The sequence below is a fragment of the Galeopterus variegatus genome, unplaced genomic scaffold, assembly GCF_000696425.1.
Source record: "Galeopterus variegatus unplaced genomic scaffold, G_variegatus-3.0.2 Scaffold1414, whole genome shotgun sequence".
NCBI lineage: Eukaryota > Metazoa > Chordata > Mammalia > Dermoptera > Cynocephalidae > Galeopterus > Galeopterus variegatus.
Genome location: NW_007727525.1, coordinates 287,036 through 308,133, shown reverse-complemented (window position 1 = coordinate 308,133; position 21,098 = coordinate 287,036). Strand labels below are relative to the sequence as shown.

The 21,098-nt window shown below is 43.0% G+C and overlaps 1 protein-coding gene across 1 annotated transcript in view; it reads left to right on the top strand.

Annotated features, from left to right (window-relative positions):
* BEND3 (BEN domain containing 3) overlaps window positions 1-20,047 on the top strand; it is a 21,654-nt gene extending 1,607 nt beyond the window's left edge. The window contains exon 3 of the mRNA XM_008576831.1: window positions 17,801-20,047. Within this exon, the coding sequence (XP_008575053.1) occupies window positions 17,801-20,047 (2,247 nt within the window). The remainder of the gene's footprint in view (window positions 1-17,800) is intronic.
* Window positions 20,048-21,098: the final 1,051 nt, after the last annotated feature.

Sequence of the window (21,098 nt, the reverse complement as noted above, 5' to 3'; positions counted from 1 at the left end):
TTTTTTTTTTTTTTTTTTTTTTTTTTGTCTTTTTTCCGTGTCCGGCAACGGATCGCAACCCTCAGTGTTGCCCCCGTACCAGACCGGGGACCGGCAACGGGATTGCAAGCCTCGGTGTTGCTCCCGCGCCTCGCTCACTGAGCGGGAGCCGGTCCGTATGTGGGATCCGAACCCTCGGACGGGAGTGCCGCCGTGCTTCCCAAGCGGCGCACTATCCAGTGCGCCACTGGGCCGGCCCTACCTTTAACTCTTAAAAGGAACATTTTCTTAAGTTCTCCAATCCAGCTCCAATCCTCCCGTGCCTCTCCCCCACTCTTTGGGAGACCCAGATAAACATTTCAACTTCTGCTTGTTTGTTCGAAAGAGTCCAAGTTTTCAAGGTTCATTGTTATTGGCCAGAACACCATGTGGTATCAGCCTGGGACTCTTGGTTTTGCTGGTCTGTTTTAATTCTCTTCTATTAGATGTTTGAACAGATCCAAGTAAAATTGGGAATTTATGCATTTTCGGGACTTGGTTAGGCTTCAATAAGTAAAAACTACTCTTTTTTTTAATTAGCACAATGTTGAGATGAAGATTTTATCCAGGATTTGAATATACATGTTTACATTACATTATAAGGAGAACCTGCATTCCACATGATGGAACATTGAATGATACATTTACTTATTATTTTTTTAAACCTTATTCATTTTGGTTTTTTTTCAGACAACTTTGTGGCGGTATAATTCACATGCTATACAATTGGCCGATTGAAGCTGTACTCTTCAATGGTTTTTAGTAAATTCACAGAGTTGTGCAACAATTACCACAATAAATTTTAAGACATTTTCATCAACCCACAAAGAAACCCCTACCTATTAATAAGCACTCCCCATTCCCCCTTCTAGCTCCTGACAACCACTGATCTAATTTCTGTCTCTCAGGATTTGCCTGTTCTGGACATTTCACATAAATGGAGTTACATACCCTGTGGCCTTTTGTAGCTGGCTTCTTTTACTTAGCATAGTGTTTTCAAGGTTCATCCATGCTGCAGCATTTATCAGCATTTCGGTCTTTTTTTTTTCTCTAATAGACTTCATTTTTTAGAGCAGTTTGAGGTTCACAGCAAAATCAAGCAAAAGGTACTTTTGCCCCCCGACACAGGCATAGCTTCCCATTATCAACATCCCCCACTAGAGTGGTACGTTTGTTATAATTAATGAACCTTCACTGACACATCATTATCACCCTAAGTCCATAGTTTACATTAGGGCTCGCTCTTGGTGTTGTATATAGTCTGTGGATTGGGACAAATGTATAATTACATGTGTCCACCATTTATAGTATTATACAGAGTATTTTCGCTGCCCTAAAAATCTGTTGTGCTCGCCTCTTCATCCTCCCTTCCACCTCACCTCTGGCAACCACCGAGCTCTGTACCGTCTTTATAGTTTTGCCTTTTCCAGAGTGTCACATAATTGGAATCACAGTAGGTAGCCCTTTCAGATTGGCCTTTTTGACCTAGAAATAGGCATTTAACTTTCCTTCATGTATTGACACCTCATTTCCTTTTAGTGCTGAATAATATTTCGTTCTCTGGTGTACCACAGTTTATCCATTTACCTACTGAAGAGCATTTGAGTTACTTCCAAGTTTTGGCAATTATAAATAAAGCTGCTTTAAATATCCGTGTATAGGTTTTTGTGTGGACATAAGTTTTCAGCTCCTTTGGGTAAATACCAAGGAGTGCGATCGCTGTTTTGTAAAGTAAGAGTATGTTTACTTTTGTAAGAAACTGCCAAACTGCCTTGCAAAGTGGCTCTACCATTTTGCATTCCCAGCAGCAGTGAATGAGAGTGCCTGTTGTTGCACATTGTTGCCAGCATTTGCCATTGTCAGAGTTGGCCATTCTAGTAAGTGTGTGGTGGTATCTCATTGTTCTTTTGTGTTTCCCTGATGATATATGATGTCGAGCATGTTTTCATATGCTTATTTGCCAGCTGTATACCTTCTTTATTTACAAGGCTACGCTCTAACCAACTGAGCTAACCGGCCAGCGCATTTTAAACATTTCTTTTCTTTTTTTTTTTTTTTGGGGGCTGGCCGGTAGGGGGATCTGAACCCATGACCCTGGTGTTACATCAGCTTTGATGAGGTATCTATTAAGGTTTTGGGCCAATTTCTTAATTGGGTTGTTTGTGTTCTTACTGTTGATTTTTAAGAGTTCTTTGTATAATTTGTTTGACAGTTCTTTATCAGATATGGCTTTTGCAAGTATTTTTTCCCAGCCTGTGGCTTGTCTTTTCATTCTTTTGACAATGTCTTTTGCATAGCAGAAATTTTTAATTTTAATGAAGTCCAGCTTATCAATTCTTTTTTTCATGGGTTGTGACTTTGTGTCACATCTAAAAATTCATTGCCAAACCAAGGCCATCTAGATTTTCTTCTGTTATCTTCTAGGTGTTTTATAGTTTTTCATTTTACATTTAGGCCTGTGATCCATTTGAGTTAATTTTTGTGAAGGATGTAAGATCTGTGTCTAGATTCATTTTTTGCATGTGATTGTCCAGTTCCAGCACCATCTGTTGAAAAGACTGTCTTTGCTTTATTGTATTGCCTCTGCTCCTTTGTCAAAGATCAGTTGACTATAATTATGGGGATCTATTTCTGGGCTCTTTAATCTGTTCCTTTGATCTATTCGTCTGTTCTCTCACCAATACCACACTGTCTTGATTATTGTAGCTTTATAGTGAGTGAACTTGGGGAATGTCAGTCCTCCAACTTTGTTCTCCTTCAATATTGTGTTGGCTATTCTGGGTCTTTTGCCTGTTCATATAAACTTTAGAATCATTTTATGATATCAACAGAATAGCTTGCTGGGATTTTGACTGTGATTGCATTGAATTTATAGATCAAATTGGGAAGAACTGACATATTGACAATATTGAGTCTTCCTTTCTTTGAGCATGGAATATCTCTCCAGTTACTTAGCTCTTTAATTTCTTTCATCAGAATTTTGTATTTTTCCTCATACAAATCTTGTATTTTGTTAGCAGTTACTTAGCTCTTTAATTTCTTTCATCAGAATTTTGTATTTTTCCTCATACAAATCTTGTATTTTGTTAGATTTATACCTAAGTATTTTATTTTATTTTTTATTATTTTTATTATTTATTTATATTTTTTTCTTGCTAATACAGGGATTGAACCCCAGACTTCGGTGTTATCAGCACCATGCTCTAACAATCTGAGCTAACTGGACAGGGATTGAACCCCAGACTTCGGTGTTATCAGCACCATGCTCTAACAATCTGAGCTAACTGGCCAGCTTCATACCTAAGTATTTTATTTTTTGGAAGCCTAATATAAATGGTAGTGTGTTTTTAATTTTAAATTCCATTTGTTCATTGCTGTTATATAGGAAAGGAAATTGACTTGTATATTAATCTTGTATCCTGTAACCTCACTATAATTGCTTCTTAGTTCCAGTAGTTTTTTGCTGGTTCTTTTGGATGTTCTACATAGACAGTCATGTCATATGTGAACAAAAACAGTTTTATTTCTTCCTTCCCAATCAGTATTCCTTTTATTTCCTTTCCTTGTCTTACTGCATCAGGTAAGATCTCCAGTACAGTGTTGAAAAGGAGTAGAGAAAGGAGACATCCTTGCTTTGTCCTGTTCTCAGTATGAAGGCTTCTAGTTTTTCATCATTATGTATGATGTTAGCTAGAGGATTTTTGTAAATATTCTTTTTCAAGTTGAGGAAGTTTCCCTCTAGTGCTAGTTTACTGAGTTCTTATTATGAATGGTGTTGGATTTTGTCAAATGTTTTTTCTGCATTTATTGATATGATTATGTGGTTTTTCTTCTTTGCCTTGTTACTATAATGGTTTACATTAATTGATTTTTTTTCTTCTTTTTCTTTTCTTTCTTTCTTTCTTGTGGCTGGCTGGTATGGGGATCTGAGACTGTGACCTCTGCATTACCAATACCATACTCTCCCAAGTGAGCTAACTGGCTGGCCCTAATTGATTTTTTAATGTTGAACTAGCCTTGCACACCAGGGAGAAATCTGACTTGGCCATGGTGTGTAATTCTTCTTATACATTGTTAGATTCAATTTGTTAATATTTCTTTGAGGATTTTTGCATCTATGTTCATGGAAGGTATTGGTCTGTAGTTTTCTTTTCTTGTAATGTTCTTGTCTGGTTTTTGGTATTAAGGTAATGCTGACCTCATAAAACAAGTTAGGAAGTAGTCCCTTTGCTTCAGTCTTCTGAACGAGATTGTAGGGAAATGTTATCACTTCTTGTTTTTTTTTTTTTTTTTTTTTTGTCCTTTTTGAGACCGGCCTCACCGCGCTCAGCCAGTGTGCGCTGTGAGCACACCAGTCATCCCCATATAGGATCCGAACCCACGGCGGGAGCGCTGCACTCCCAGCGCCGCACTCTCCCGAGTGCGCCACTGGCTCGGCCCATATCACTTCTTGTTTAAATGCTTGGTAAAATTCACCTTTGAACCCATCTGGGCCTAGTGTATTCTCTTTTGGAATGTTATTAATTATTAATTCTTCTTCTTTAATAGATATGGCCCTATTTAGATTGTCTGTTTCATTTTACATGAGTTTTGGCAGATTGTATCTTTCAAGGAATTGGTTTATTTCATCTAGGTTATCAAATTTGTAGAGAAAGAGTTGTTCGTAGTATTTCTCTATTATCCTTTCAACGTCCGTAGGGTCTGTAGTGATGTCATTTTTTTCATGTCTGATATTATTAATGTGTGTCCTCTCTCTTTTTTCTTAGCCTGTATAGAGACTTATTGATTTTATTGATCTTTTCAGAGAAACAGCTTTTGGTTTCATTGATATTTCTTTATTGATTTCCTGTTTTTAATTTCATTGATTTCTGCTCTAATTTTTATTTTTATTTTTATTTATTTTTTATTTATTTATTTTTTTTCCTTTTTGTCTTTTTTCGTGACTGGCAACGGATTGCAACCCTCAGTGTCGCGCCCATACCAGACCGGGACCGGCAACGGGCTCGCAACCCTCGGTGTTGCTCCCGCACCTCACTCAGCCAGTGAGCGGCCGGTCTGTATGTGGGATCCGAACCCTCGGCGGGAGCGCCACCACACTTCCCAAGCGGCGCACTGTAGCAGTGCGCCACCGGGCCGGCCCTGCTCTAATTTTTAGTATTTGTTTTCTTCTGCTTATTTTGGATTTAACTTGCTTTTCTTTTTCTGGTTTCCTAAGGTGGAAACTTAGATGATTTTTAGATCTCTCTTTATACTTTCAGTGCTATAAATTTCCTGCTAAGCATGGCAGGAAATTTATAGCATTGCATTCCACATATTTTGATAAGTTGTGTTTTTATTTTCATTTAGTTCAAAATATATTTTAATTTCTCTTTAGTTTTTTCTTTTTCTTTTTTTTTTTTTTTAACCTATGTGTTATTTTTAAGTGAGTTGTTCAATTTTCAAGTATTTTGGGATTTTCAAGTTATGTTTCTGTTATTGATTTCTAGTTTAGTTTCATTCTGGTCTGAGAGCAGACATTGTATGATTTTTATTCTTTTAAATTTTTAAGGTGTGTTTTTATGGCCCAGAATGTGGTCTATCTTGGTGAATGTTCCATATGAGTTTGAGAAGAATGTGTATCCTGCTGTTGTTGGATGAGGTAGTCTATAGATGTCAATTATATTCACTTGAGTAACAGTGCTGTTGAGTTCAGCTATGTCCTTACTGATTTTCTGGATGCTGGATCTGTCCATTTCTGACAGAGGGGTATGGAAACCTCCAACTATAATAGTGGATTCATCTATTTCTCCCTGCAGTCTATAAGTTTTTGCCTTATGAAGTTTGACACTCTGTTATTAGGCACAAACATGTTAAGGATTGTTACATCTTCTTAGAGAATTGACCCCTTTATTATTTTGTAATGCCTTCTTTATCTCAAATAAAGCTACTTCTGCTTTTTTTTGATTAGTGTTAATATAATATATTTTTCTCCATCTGTTTACTTTTAGTCTATGTGTGTCTTTATATTTAAAGTTGGTTTCATGTAGACAACATATAGTTGAGTCTTGCTTTTTTGAGTTATTCTGACAATCTCTGTCTTTTAATTTACATTTAGACCATTAATGTTTAGAGTAATTATAGATATAGGCAGATTAATACCTACCACATTCGTTACTATTTCTATTTGTTGCTCTTGTTCTTTGTTTCTATTTTATTCTTTCAATGTTTTTCTCCCTTTTGTGGTTTTAATGATCTTCTGGTCTGTTTTCTGCCTTTTGTGGTTTTAATCCTATTTTATGTGATTCAATTTTTTCCCTTTTCTTAGCATATCAATTACTGGTTGAGTAACCCTAATCTGAAAACCCCCAATCCAAAATCCAACATGCACCAAAATCAGAAACTTTTTGTGTGTGGACATGATGTGCAAAGGGAAATACTCATTGGAGCATTTCAGACTTGGGGTTTTTGGATTAGGGATGCTCAACCAGTATGTGTTCTGTAAATGTTCCAAAATACAAAAAAATTTGAAGTTCGAAACACTTCTGGTTTTAAGCATTTCCGATAAGGGATGCTCAACCCGTATACTTTTTTTTTTTTTTTAATTCTTTTTAGTGGTTGCCCTAGAGTTTGCAATATACATTTACAACTAATTCAAGTACACTTTTAAATAACATCATACCACTTCATGGGTAGTGTGAATACTTTATAAAAACAAAAAATCCTAATTCCTCCCTCCTGTCACTTATATTATTGCTGTTATTCATTTCACTTATATGTAAACATACATGTGCATATATATGTATACAGATACACAAGCATATGTTGTTGACTACATTGTTGTTATTATTATTTTGAATAAACTTATTTGCTAAATCAAGTAAGAAAAATAAAAGGTTTTATTTTGCCTTCACTTATTCCTTCTCTGATGTTCTTCCTTTCTTTATGTAGATCTGAGTTTCTAACCTATATCATTTTTCTTCTTACTTTTTAAAAATTTCTTACAAGACAGGTCTATTGGCAATAAATTCCCTTAATTTTTGTTTGTCTAAGGAAGTCTTTATTTTTCATTAACTTTTTTTTTTTTCAATTTCATTTGTATTTATGTTTGTTTGTTTTGTTGGCTGGCTGGTATGGGGATCCTAACCCTTGATCTTGGTATTATCAGCACTATGGCTCCCAACTGAGCTAACCAGCCAGCCCTCACCTTCAGTTTTGAGAGGTAATTTTGCAGGGCAAAGAATTCTAGGTTGGCTGGTTTTTTCTCTCCACACTTTGTATATTTTACCCATCTTTTTGTTTGAATGGTTTCTGAGAAGTCAGATGTAATTCCTGTTTTTGCTGCTCTATAGGTAAAGTTTTTTTCCTCTGGCTTCTTTCAGGATTTTTTCTTTGTCTTTGATTTTCTATAGTTTGAAAATGATATGCGTAGGTGTTGTTTTTTTGGCATTTATCATGCTTGGTGTTCTTTGAGCTTCCTTGATCTGGGGTTTGGTGTCTGACATTAATTTGGGGAATTTCTTAGTCATTATGGTTTCAAATGTTTCTTCTTTTCCTTTGTCTCTCTCTTCTCCTGGTGTTCCCATTACACGTATGTTACACCTTTGTAGTTGTCCCGCAGTTCCTGGATATTCTCTTCTGTGTTTTCAGTCTTTTTTCTCTTTGCTTTTCTGTTTTTGAGGTATCTGTTGAGATATCCTCAAGCTCAGAGAGTCTTTCCTCAGCAGTATCTAGTCTACTGATGAGTCTATTAAAGGCATTCTTCATTTCTATTTCTGTTTTTTATCTCTAGCATTTCTTTTTTATTGTTTCTTATTTTCCATCTTTTTGTGCATTGCCCATCTGTTCTTGCATGCTGTCTACTTTATCTATCAGAGCCCTTAGCACATTACTCATACTTGTTTTAAATTCCCTGTTTGATAATGCCAACATCCTTACCATATCTGAGTCTGGTTTTGTCTTAGTATGCCTTGTAATTTTTTTCTTGATAACCACACATGATGTACTGGGTAAAAGGAACTGCTTGCTGTAAATAGGCCTTTAGTAATATGGTGGGAAGGTGTGGGGGGAGGGGAAGCATTCTCCAGTCCTGTGATTAGGCCTCAGTCCTTTCGTGGACCTGTACCTCTCTGGACTGTGAACTTCACATGTACGTCTTAGTTCCTCCGCTCCTTAGGTGGAACAGGATGGCTGTCCCACCTGAAAGCAGTAGGCTGGAGTTGGGTATTTCCCTTCTTCCAGGTGAAAGCCTAGAGCAAGCTGGAATTGAGTATCTCCCTTCCCCCAGGTCAGATAGGCTCTGATAAAACCCCAGCAGTTAGGCTCTGGTTAATTCTTTTCTCGTGAGGACAGACGTTGTTAAGAACAGAATGCTCTGGGGTATTTTAGGAAGGTTGCTCCTCCCCTCCCTCTGCTGCAAGCATGAGGGGATTTTTCTCTTGATACTCACTGTGATGAGAACCTTCTAGAGCTCTAGGAGGTAAGACCCACAAAAGTGTGGGGGCCCTCTGATGACTGGGTCCCCCTGGAATTTCTAACCCTCAGACCTGTCTACCCTGAGACTCCAGCACTTCATCAATTGTAGTTCAGGTTTCCTACCCTGCACTGTTTCTTATGGAGGTTTCTGCTCGCGGATGTCTGCTTTGGTAAGTTGTGATTCTCTATAGTATTTACCTGTCTGTCTCTCCAATTTTGGGGGCAGCAGTTTACACTGTGACCTCACCTGTCCTATGGATCTAAGAAAAGTCGTTGTATTTTTTTAGTTTGTTCAGCTTTTTACTTGTTATTAGGAGAGAGTGGTGGCTACCAAGCTCCGTACATGATAAATTAGAAATTTGAAGCCACTTCATTCCTTTTTATGGCCAAATAATACTCATGGTGTGGATATACCACATTTTGTTATCCATTCATCAGTTGATGGACATTTGCATTGTTTCCACTTTTTTACTATCATGAGTAATACTTAAGACATTTTTTGGTGAATCTTTGCCCGAGGAGGAGCTGCATTGAGCAAGACATTTTTTAAAATCTATAGTGCACAGGGAAAAAAAGTTGAGTTTTTTATACCTATGAGCACTTTTTATAAAGGAATAATTAGAAATACCCTACTCTTCACTCTGGCTGCCTAAACCACTTACGTGCTGCATACCTTGTCATCTGAGGAAAGCTTTCGTGCATGGTGGCAGTTTCTAGTATAGTGAGTAACGACTAGGTTAAAACTTACACATTCCTGACTACTGCTAATACCTGCTGTGGCAGAGAAAAGCTACAAGATGATTAGTAGAATAGCTTGTTTGAAAAATATTTAACCATTTAGCTTTTTTCAAAAAAAAAAAAAAAAACAAAGATGACCGGTAAGGAGATCCCAACCCTTGACTTGGTGTTGTCAGCACCATGCTCTACCAAGTGAGCTAACCAGCCATCCCTATATAGGGATCCAAACCTGTGGCCTTGATGTTATCAGCACTGCACTCTCCCAAGTGAGCCCCTACCATTAGCTTTTTCAAATGTTTTATTTTAAACCATAATTTATTATCCTTTTCCCTAATGATCAATACTTAGGTGTTTTCCAGTTTTATATTGTTACAAATAATGCCACAGGGACCCTCCATGTACATAAACCTAGTCGTCTTGCATGAGTGTTTCTATAGGTTAGAATGCTAGAGGTTATTCTGAAAGTGTTGAAAAGTTTGAGAAGCAATCTATTAAGTTCTTAAAGGAATACCTAAAATAATTTTTCTGTGTGTCATTTCTGCTTATGATCAATTCTGCAAACTCCCTTCAAGCTTTGCAAGTAAAGCTGTAGTTCAGGAAATGGAAGACAAAGTTGAGTCTATCAGCTCTCTTGTGCTGTGTAACAAACCACCCCAGAACTTAGTAGTTTAAAGTACCCACCATTTTACTTGTTCATAATTCTATGGATCAGCTGGTGGTTCTGACTTGACTTGACATATTTGAGGCTAGGTGGTCTGGAGCGGCCTCACTCACATACGTGGGTCCTCACCTGGGATGGCTGGGATGACTGGAGCTTCACTTTATGCACATTCTCACCTTCTAGAAGGCTAGCCTGGGCTTGTTCACACAATGATGGAAGAGTTCCTGGGAGCCAGAGAGGGCAACTACTGAGTGCAAACACTGTTCAAACCTCTGCTGCATCACCTTTGCTAGTGTCCTATTGGTAAAGCAGGTCACATGGCCAAATCTAGACTGAGGGTGGAAAAATAGAATCTACCTCCTGATGAAAGGAGCAACAAAGTCACATTGCAAAGAGGCATTCACACAAGGATGGGAGACAGTTTACTGCAGGGAAGAGCAGCAGGCTCTCCCAACAGAAAGGAGCTCTGACCGGGTGTAGGCTGGGTTGTGGCCTTTGTGGACAGCCCGAGGTAGCCCTGTTGCTGCATTGCCCAAATGGTGGCACTCTTCATCCTGTTATTAATAAGTTAATGTTGTCAGGGGATCGTAGAGAGGGGAGCATTTTCATATTCTTGGGGGCAGAAAGGGAAGGGAATGTTCTTAGGATTTATATTTTAATATGTAAAACAAGTCAGAACAGATCTGGCATTGGGCCAGAACTCCATCGGGTTTATAGTGGAGGAACTCAGGAAGGGTGTGAAGGTGTGGATGCGCTTCTTGATCTGGAGAGGCAGCAAGCTTTGCGTGGCTGGAGCTTCAGGCACCATCCAGGAATTCTGACATGTTTGGGGGAAAGGGAACCAAAAATGTATTTGAATATATCTAGTATGACTTGTCCAATCTACATATACTAAAATGGTCACATATACTTACTTTTCAGTGTATTGGATACAGAAGGCAGTTCTAACCCACTAGATTGTGGGGTGGAAAAGACACGTTAAATCCTGGATTTTATTTTGGGTGTTTTATTCACTTTGCTAATTTCCCTTAGTGTATATAAAGTGAGTTGATATTCATGCCCTCCCTCCTGTTCTATAGAAAGAATGTGAGTGTAAGTCTTTCGAAATTCTTGAACTCCTTGTAGAAAGGTGTCAGGTGAATTCAAGGCAGTATTTCCTTTTTAAAAGTTTGTGTTAAGTTGATGTGCCAGTAAATCAATAGTCTCAGAACCATGGGAACTTTAGAACCGTCTATCTGTTTTATGAAATTATAGAATATGTTGATTTTTCAAAATAGTCTTGATTCAGAGGGAATAGTCATCCTTTGCCCATTGAATTTTCTGGTCCCTCTTATATATGGGGTGGTGGGGTCGGGTAGCGTGTATGTGCTGCTTTCTTAGCACTTTCCCCACTGGGTAAGACAGGAAGAACATGGAGGCTGAAGGGGGCCATAATCAAAAAAAGCAGAAAGGAAGTGCATTAACAGTTATCAGAATCTACTCGACAAATAACATCATTCCATATCTTATTCCATTTAATCCATATAACAAGCCTGTGATGAAAGGATTAATATCTCCACCAGGCATATGAGCAAACTCAGGCATGTAAGAATGTGCCAGGATTCCAAGGGGCAGCCTGTTCCTGGCGAGTCACCAGGAGGGATGGGAAGACACTGGCTGTCTGCTCCCCGTCACCTTCTCCGATTCATCCCACCAGCATGATAAATAACCAAGTGAGCAGACTCTTGAGTCAGATAAGAGAACAGATGGCCAGTTATGTGACCTCTGAGTCTGTCAGGTTCTTCCACTGTGGTGACAGATGACATTGCTCACCTCTCTGGTTTCTTGGGGGCTCAGTGAGATAGCGCATGTGAGGAGCCTTGCATGGAGCATGTCCCAGGTTAGCCTTTGGAAATGTTTATTTGCAGCCCCCGAACCCCCATCTCCACCCTCCACCCCTGTGACCAGGATCCAGCTGCCTCTCTCCATATTGATAAAAACAAAACCGGCCTGGGACTGTCAGAGAGGCCACCTGATGCCTTCTAGGACACCCAGGCCTGAGCACCATCCAGCAGAACATAGACCACCTTCCATCTTCGCTCTCCCACACCACGGAAAACAAAAAACGGCAGGGTACCTGGTGCTAAAGGTGTATCACATCCAAAGTTCTATCAAGGGGGCTGGCCGGTTAGTGCACTTGGTTAGAGCATGGTGTTACAAGTGTTACAACACCAAGGTCAAGCGTTCTAATCCTAATGTGGGCTGGAAGCAAAAAAAAAAGATTTCAAAGTTCTGTCAGTGTTGATGACTTGTCTTAATGAATGAACGTTTAGTACGGTGCTTAGAAGAAAAATACAACCTCCCTCAAAGCATCTAACAAAGAGCCATGTAAAGACTTATTTGGCAGCTCCACTGGAGAGGGCTTCATAGCCAAACACCGCAGATGTGGGGGGTGAGTAGCCAAAGTGTTTATTGGTAATCATCCTTTTGTTCACAGAAGTGGAGTGATATTCAAGAGCTGTGTGCCAGGCAGAGGTTAGCTTTGTGCTACTGGGGGTTTTTGTTTGTTTTGTTTTTAATCCTAAAATGTCATTGTGGTTTGTTTTTTAATTGGAGAACGTGGAAATGCCATGTCAGTCATGCAGTGCGAGCACCTTGTAAGTGTCCACTACTGTGTTAGGAACTGGGGGTTCATAAGGAGTTCACGACAACCAGAGCACATAGGTGCTGTGGCCACTCCCATCTGAGCAGGGCTCAGAGAAGTTAGCCCTACCCAGCCTGCTTGGTTCAGAACCGTGCGTTTCAACACCATGCCCGCAGATTTGTAAGATGCACGAGGTGCCTTTAATGCACTATTATTTTGCTATTTCTTCCGGTCTTCCTCTTCTCCCTTCATTATAGTTGCTTTATTTTCCCAGATTCTTTTTGTTTGTTTGTTTGGTTTTGGTGGCTGGCCAGTAAGAGGATCCAAACCCTTGACCTTGGTGTTATCAGTACCATGCTCTAACCGACTGAGTGACCAGGCAGCCCTTATTTCCCCAGATTCTTATTTCTTCAGGCATCGTAGCACATTCTTCATCCTCATCATAGATTGTTGGCACTATAAGGATGACTCAAAAGGTGAGAGCCACAAGAACAGAGACTGCATCTGGCTTGTTCCCTTGTGCCCAGGGTCTTGCACAGTGCCTGCCAGATGTTGGCCATTTAGTGACTTTTGTCTACTGGCTCTAGGTCGTGGAGAGCTCTTCCAGACCCAATGCTAACTTGATATAGTCACTTAATGGTGATGATGGTGATGATGATAATGATGATGAAGATAATTCTGTTGAAAATGAAAAAGATAAGCATCATTTTCCCCACTATTATTTCAGGAGGGTGATGCCAGCCCCCTGGCTGCTGTTTCACATGGCCTGCCCTTGTGGTCACATGAATTCTCAACTCCCTGATTCCCAAAGGCATGCTGCTTTCTTGGTGTTCCAGTTGGCTGATGCTCTGGGCACTATTTAGCCACACCCATTACTCATTGAACTGAATTCATCCCAGTCCCTCAGATGTCACTGGGCACAGACACCTGGAATCTTGCCTGAGTAGTCCACTTATCCCTTAACTTATAACTCAACCCAACCCAAACTCTTTTTGCTCAGGCATATTCTCCAGCTGAGAGATTTGGGTGTTTCCTCTTGAGTCCACAGGTGCTAGTGGTTGAATGAGATGCCTTGATCAAGCTCCAGGCTAGATGCAGGCATGGCAGAACCTGAGCTATGCAGCAGAGTTCCCATATGGTTGAAAGATGAGCCTCGGAGAATTGGGAACGGTGTCAGCCAGACACCCGGTGCCAAGTAGTACAGATTTAAAGATTTCTTGATACTCCTAGACAGCTGAGTAGAGATTTTATCATCGGCAGCAAATGCAGCCAGCCCATCGTTGCCTTGGCAGCATTTGTGGAAATAATTGGAGCACTGAGTTGACAGGACACCAGTGTGGGGATGTCTACGAACCTTCTCTTGGTGCTTGTGTTGTGTTTTGTGTTGAATTGTGTATACAGGATTTCTGGGAGTGAAGAATATTGCCCTCTACTGGGACTCTAACTTTTTTTATTCAAGCAATTTAACCAAAAATGTTTTTATTAACAGCAACTAACGGGCTTGGTGGAAACTGAAATATTTGTAGTAATGATGCTGAATATTAAGTTATAGAGGGGATTTCCAGTTCTGATATACTCTTGCCTCCGCCTGCTGTAGGAATGTGGGGAAATCAGAAGACGTATCTGTTATTGGTATTCAGACAATTCACCCAGAAACTTTTCCCTGTACTTATTTTCTACTCTGGGTATTAATTAGGGCAGGTCTCCCTCTAGAACATGTACTCTTGTTGAACGGTATGGGAGTTTCCGATGATCTCTTTCTGAATGGAATCCAATTATTTATTTATTTATTTATTTATTTAAAAGATGACTGGTAAGGGGATCTTAACCCCTGACTTGGTGTTGTCAGCACCTCGCTCTCCCAAGTGAGCCAACCAGCCATCCCTATATAGGGATCCAAACCCATGGCCCTGTTGTTATCAGCACCATACTCTCCCAAGTGAGCCAAGGGCCGGCCCTGGAATCCTATTTTAGATATACTAATGGGACCACTTGTAAAGCAAAGACTTCTTTTCTAAAATCAGTCCTAATGTAGTTATGATTTTTAACTATTGGTATTACAAACTCAAGTTTCTCCATATTTGTAAAACCTCATAGTAATCTCATGATCCATGGGTCCTCCAAAATTATTTTGATGAAAGAAAACTCAATGGTGAATAAATTGCTAAAAATCTAATTTACAATCTACAGGAATTAGCAAGTAAGGCACTTTGAATTTGGTAGGGCACCGCTTTTCAATAGAGTGACCCACACTTATGAATCCACTTTATAGAGCTTTATAGCACACATATATGTATTTGTATGTAAATATATAGACACACGTAGAAATAAAACTTTCCTGAATTTATCTACCTTATGCAGTGCACCCTGATATTTTCTATTGTTTCTTTTTTCCTTCCTCTCTTTATAATTTCTTACTTCTTCCTTCCTTACGTCTATTTTTCTCTTGACCCATCAAATCAGTTTCATCGTCCAGTAAGCCGCAATTCAAAATATACTGCATTAGGGATAAAGATTTTCTGCTTTCTCTATCCATTCCTTTCTCCAGGTTTCTGATGTGTATGTGTATTTCTTTTCTTTTTTTTTTTTTTTTTTTTTTTTTTTTTTTTTTTTTTTTTTTTTTAGTAGCTGGCTCGTATCAGGACTGAACCCATGATTTTCTTTAAAAAAAAAACCCAAAACTCTCTGCTCCCAAACTTTAGGTCATATAGACCTCTAAGAAGTGCCTTCCATGAGAGACTTACCCTGAGGTGCTGTAGGAAAGCCCTTCTCTGTTTACTGATTGAGAAAGGCCCACAGTATTACCTCTGCTGTGGCTTGGGAATAGCATTGTTTAATAATAATCAAATTTTAATAATAAATATTTATTAAGCAATTACTGTAAGTCAGACATGGACTCAGTACTTTATGTGCATTATCTTATTAAGTCCTCACAACTACCCTGTGAGACAGATATTGTTACTTATCCCTAAGTTACACACAGGAAAGTGAGTCATGAAAGGTCACACAGAGGGCCACCTGAGTTGAGCTGAGTCTTATCCACACCCTCACACCTCTCTGCCAGGGGTCCTGTTGGAACAGCTTTTTCTTAAGCATATATTTGACATTGGTAGAGCACCTTACCCTGCTTTAACCATCCCTGTGTGTGTTTGACAAACATTCACTGACCTCTCCTCCTATGCCCCGGGCACTTTGCTAGCCACTGGTGATAGACTTGGAATGACATGGTCCCATCACATGACTGTCATGCAGTGTGATGAGGATGGGGATGGCTCAGTGAAAAGGAGACCCCAGAGGGAGCAGGGCAGGTGGCAGGTCATCCATGGCAGGCAGGCTCCCACCACCCTAGTATGTTTCTGGTCCTCAGCTCTCAGGGATTGGGGGCAGGGTGAGGAGGGTTACAAGGGCCAGGTTTCACTGACCCTTTGTTAGCTTATACAAACAAACCCTGAAGAAAGTACATATTGGCCAGCTCGGTGGGATAACAAACACTTACCTTCAGGTTCCTAAGGGAGTAAAGTAGCTTTTCTTTTCATGGTTGTCATCAGTGGGGATGCAAGAGAAAAATTAACCTTTCTCTAAAATGAGTCAGGTTATTCTGTTATCTAAAAGAGAGGGTCCGGGAAGTAATTCATTAATTTAAATGAAAAATAACATGTGGGAGGTTCAGGAAGATCAAAGCTTTCCATGTTCATGTGGCCTTGTATTCTCTTTTCACCCTGGGCCTACCTCTTCTCAGCACCATGTTGCTTACATGCCATTGTAAACCTAGCTTCTTGAGATTGTCTCTTTTCCCTACATTTTTTTAGGCCACAGAGAAAAATACCTCATGTACTGTTTTGTGCTAACATTAGTTATCTGAAGACTTGCAAATAACATTGGTCTGCCCAGATGAGATAAACTGCAAGCAGACTCTGTCTTCCAGGCCCTGGCTACTCAGACGGACAGCACAGCCCCCACAGCACCTCGGAGCTTGTCAGAAACTCAGCCCCAGGGCGCACACACTGCATTCTAACAAGACCCCAGGTGATTCCTGTGTACGTGAGAGCTTGAGGAGCACTGGGTGAGGCCAGGCTAGGCCAGCTGTATTTTTCCCAGGTGTGGAAGGAGCATCCTAGGCTACCCTTTGTTCTTGTTGCCCAAGGCATATGCATGTCAGTGGAGCCAGCACTTTGTGCTGCAGCCCCACGTGCTCCCCTGACACTCACCAGTGCTTGGCCATTAACTTGTCTGCTTAATTAAATCCTCAAAAATATATTCCAGTAGGTTTCTGGGTCAAATTAAGCAGTTGTCAAAAATAGGCTTTTTAGGTTATGATGGAAATACAGCAAACGATGCATATTTAAAGTACACCACTTGATAAGTTTTGACGTGTGTATATCAGTGAATCCATTGCCACAATCAAGATAATGAACGTATCTGTCACCCACTCTAGTTCTCTTATGTCCTTTGTATTCTCCCTGCCATCCCCAGGCAACCACTAATCTACTTTCTGTCACCATAGGCAAGTTTGCATTCTCTGGAATTTTATGTAAATGGAATCATACACGATGGCCTCTTTTGTTTGCATGGATTCTTTTACTCAACATAATTAACACAGTTTATGTATATACTTGTTGATAAAATTTTAGGTTATTTCTATTCTCACAGTTTTCATGGGCTCTGGGAAGTTCTGGGCCAGCCCTTTTCGGATCCAAGATAAAATGTGATTCCAGGCCGTGGTAGAGTTGGCAGCATAGTGCTGCTCCCTGCACCCCGGTTCTCCTGTGCAACTACTGTGTGTCTCAGAGGAGGCTTCCCCAGGGGAGACACCTGTTCTCCCAGACACTACTCCTTCTGGAGCTGCCATAGGCAGGAATCACTGTCCCTGTCTAAGGGCAGACTGAGGCCTAGGTCGATGAGGTGACCTGCCCGTGGCAGGGCAGCCACAGTGGCTCATGTTCTCATGGCCTCCCTCCTGTCCCTTGCTGAGTTCTTGGCGGGCCTTACCAGCATCTGTGCTGTGCCTCTGATGGGCCCTGTGGGTGGGAAGTCCAATGCTGGTGTTCTGCAGGAGCATGAAGCCTCCAGGGTCCAGCCTGAGCCTTTCTCAGGGAGTAGGGAGAGTCGACAGGGGTGGGGCTGGGGTCCAGGTTTGTATTGGTGGTGCACCCCTGGATGGGCAGAGTGATTCAGGCAAGGGAAGCAGTTTCTCACATGCACTAAGACTGACCTTGGCCTCTCTGTGTTGTGTGTGACACAGGCCCGTGTCTAGTGTAGTGAATCGGAACAACCGCCTAACACTCGGGGAAACACTTTTTGTTTTCCAGGCACTGCTGGCGGGCATGCGAAACCGTGAGAACAGCTCGCCCTGCCAGGGCAATGGAGAGCAGGCCAGCAAGGGCAGGAACTTGGGCTCCACATGGCCCGGTGAGGAGGAGCCCTGCAACGACATGACCACTCCTTCCTACAAAAAGCCTCTGTACGGCATCTCACACAAGATCATGGAGAAGAAGAACCCTCCCTCAGGGGACCTGCTCAACACCTATGAGCTCTTCGAGAAGGCAAACCCCAGCAACAGCCCTTCCCCACTGCGGCTCCTGAACGAGCCACAGAAGCGAGACTGTGGCAGCGCTGGGGTGGCCACTGACAGTGACCCCAACATCTACTTCCTGATCCAGAAGATGTTCTATATGCTCAACACACTCACGTCCAACATGTCGCAGCTGCACAGCAAGGTAGACCTGCTCTCCCTGGAGGTAAGCCGCATCAAGAAGCAGGTGAGCCCCACTGAGATGGTGGCCAAGTTCCAGCCGCCCCCCGAGTACCAGCTCACAGCCGCTGAGCTCAAGCAGATTGTGGACCAGAGCCTGTCGGGGGGAGACCTGGCCTGTCGCCTACTGGTGCAGCTCTTCCCTGAGCTCTTCAGCGACGTCGACTTCTCCCGAGGCTGCAGTGCCTGTGGCTTTGCTGCCAAGCGCAAACTGGAGTCTCTGCACCTGCAGCTCATCCGAAACTACGTGGAAGTCTACTACCCCTCAGTGAAGGACACAGCCGTGTGGCAGGCTGAGTGCTTACCCCAGCTGAATGACTTCTTTAGCCGCTTCTGGGCCCAGCGAGAAATGGAGGACAGCCAGCCCGGCGGCCAGGTCACTGGCTTCTTCGAGGCCGAGCAGGTGGATACCAGCCACTTCCTGGACAACAAAGACCAGGAAGAGGCCTTGTCTCTGGACCGGAGCAGCACCATCGCCTCAGACCACGTGGTGGACACACAGGACCTCACCGAGTTCCTGGATGAAGCCTCCTCGCCCGGCGAGTTTGCCGTTTTCCTACTGCACCGCCTCTTCCCCGAGCTCTTTGACCACCGGAAGCTGGGTGAACAGTACAGCTGCTATGGGGATGGTGGCAAGCAGGAGCTGGACCCGCAGAGGCTGCAGATCATCCGCAACTACACGGAGATCTACTTCCCCGACATGCAGGTGGAGGAGGCCTGGCTGCAGCAGTGCGCCCAGCGCATCAACGACGAGCTGGAGGGCCTGGGGCTGGACGGCGGCAGCGAGGGGGAGCCCCCGCGGGACGACTGCTACGACTCTTCCAGCCTGCCCGACGACATCTCCGTGGTCAAGGTGGAGGACAGCTTCGAGGGCGAGCGGCCCGGCCGACGCTCCAAGAAGATCTGGCTGGTGCCCATCGACTTTGACAAGCTGGAGATCCCACAGCCCGACTTCGAGGTGCCGGGCGCCGACTGCCTGCTCAGCAAGGAGCAGCTGCGCAGCATCTACGAGAGCAGCCTGTCCATCGGCAACTTCGCCTCCCGCCTGCTGGTGCACCTCTTCCCCGAGCTCTTCACCCACGAGAACCTGCGCAAGCAGTACAACTGCAGCGGCTCCCTGGGCAAGAAGCAGCTGGACCCTTCCCGCATCAAGCTCATCCGCCACTACGTACAGCTGCTCTACCCCCGGGCCAAAAACGACCGCGTCTGGACTCTGGAGTTCGTGGGCAAGCTGGACGAGCGCTGCCGGCGCCGGGACACGGAGCAGAGGCGCTCCTACCAGCAGCAGCGCAAGGTCCACGTGCCGGGCCCCGACTGCAGAGACCTGGCGAGCTATGCAATCAACCCGGAGAGGTTCCGAGAGGAGTTTGAGGGGCCCCCGCTGCCCCCCGAGAGGAGCAGCAAGGACTTCTGCAAGATCCCCTTGGACGAGCTGGTGGTCCCCTCGCCCGACTTCCCGGTGCCTTCTCCCTACCTGCTGTCGGACAAGGAGGTGCGTGAGATCGTGCAGCAGAGCCTCTCTGTGGGCAACTTCGCCGCCCGGCTCCTCGTCAGGCTCTTTCCCGAACTCTTCACCGCCGAGAACCTCCGGCTGCAGTACAACCACTCGGGGGCTTGCAACAAGAAGCAGCTGGACCCCACACGGCTGCGGCTCATCCGCCACTACGTGGAAGCCGTCTACCCCGTGGAGAAGATGGAGGAGGTGTGGCACTATGAATGTATTCCCAGCATCGACGAGCGTTGTCGCCGCCCCAACAGGAAAAAATGCGACATCCTTAAGAAAGCCAAGAAGGTGGAGAAGTGAGAGGCCTGTGGTCTTGTCTAGAGACTTGGGTCACCACTGGCTGAGCGATGGGCACCGCTGGGACTGAGTGTGTTGTTCTGGAGCACGAGATACGGGATCCACAGACGGGCACCTTATGTCAGTGGGGAGCGGCTAACCACATTTGCACACGTGTACACCCACCCTTCCACAAGAAAGAAGCCTCGAACCTGGTCTCTTGTGCTTATGACTTCTGTCCTGTGTTCCCTGGTGGGGAGTGCTAAGCTGTGAGAGGAGAGACTAGGGGAGTGGAGTAGGGGCCCTCTCTCCCTGGCTGTGCCCTCTCTAGCCCCTCACGATTTAAAATCTCTTGTTCCTCTTCCGATGTTCTACATCTTCCATTTTTGTCCTTTTTTTTTTTTTAAATTAAAAAGAAAACCTTTAAAAAAAAAAAATCATTGGGCTCTTCTGGGGCCATTTTACTTAGGAAAAAGATCTTTTTTAAATATTTGAGATGACGTACTGTAAGATGACTTCAGTTGCTGGGATTTTTTTTAAAGATGGTTTCAGATTTATGAAATCTTTAGAAGTGCCATGTTCATGTATGATGGCGAATCATAGCTTCAGGTGACGTAGAGACCGATTTTACTGACCTTGTCTTTTACATCTGATGCTGGAAGAGTCAAGATGCCCCTTGGATGGCAGTAGAGGGGAGGGAATAGTGTAAGTCCTTTCTGACCATACCCAAGTTTTCCCTTCTGCTGTGGTGCCAGGGAAGGCTTGCCTGCGGCGTGGCCTGTCCGTCATTGCCACCTCGGTAGAATGTTGTGCTCACTCTGTGTAGACGAGAACACTGGATAATGATGATGATGATATGAATGTAGGTAGACGTGAAAACACACGTTCACAAAGTCTTACTTGAGCTGTGCCCTTCCCCTGCCCCATTCCCTCTCCATACGTCGGTGCTGGTTGGAGGGGCAGGCAGCTTGGTTTCCTTAGAAAACAATGGGGGTGGGCATTTGGCTTCCTGTTTAATTTAAGGGTGGGCCGCTTTAGGCTCACTGAGAACTGTTTACTTTCCGTGTGTGTATTT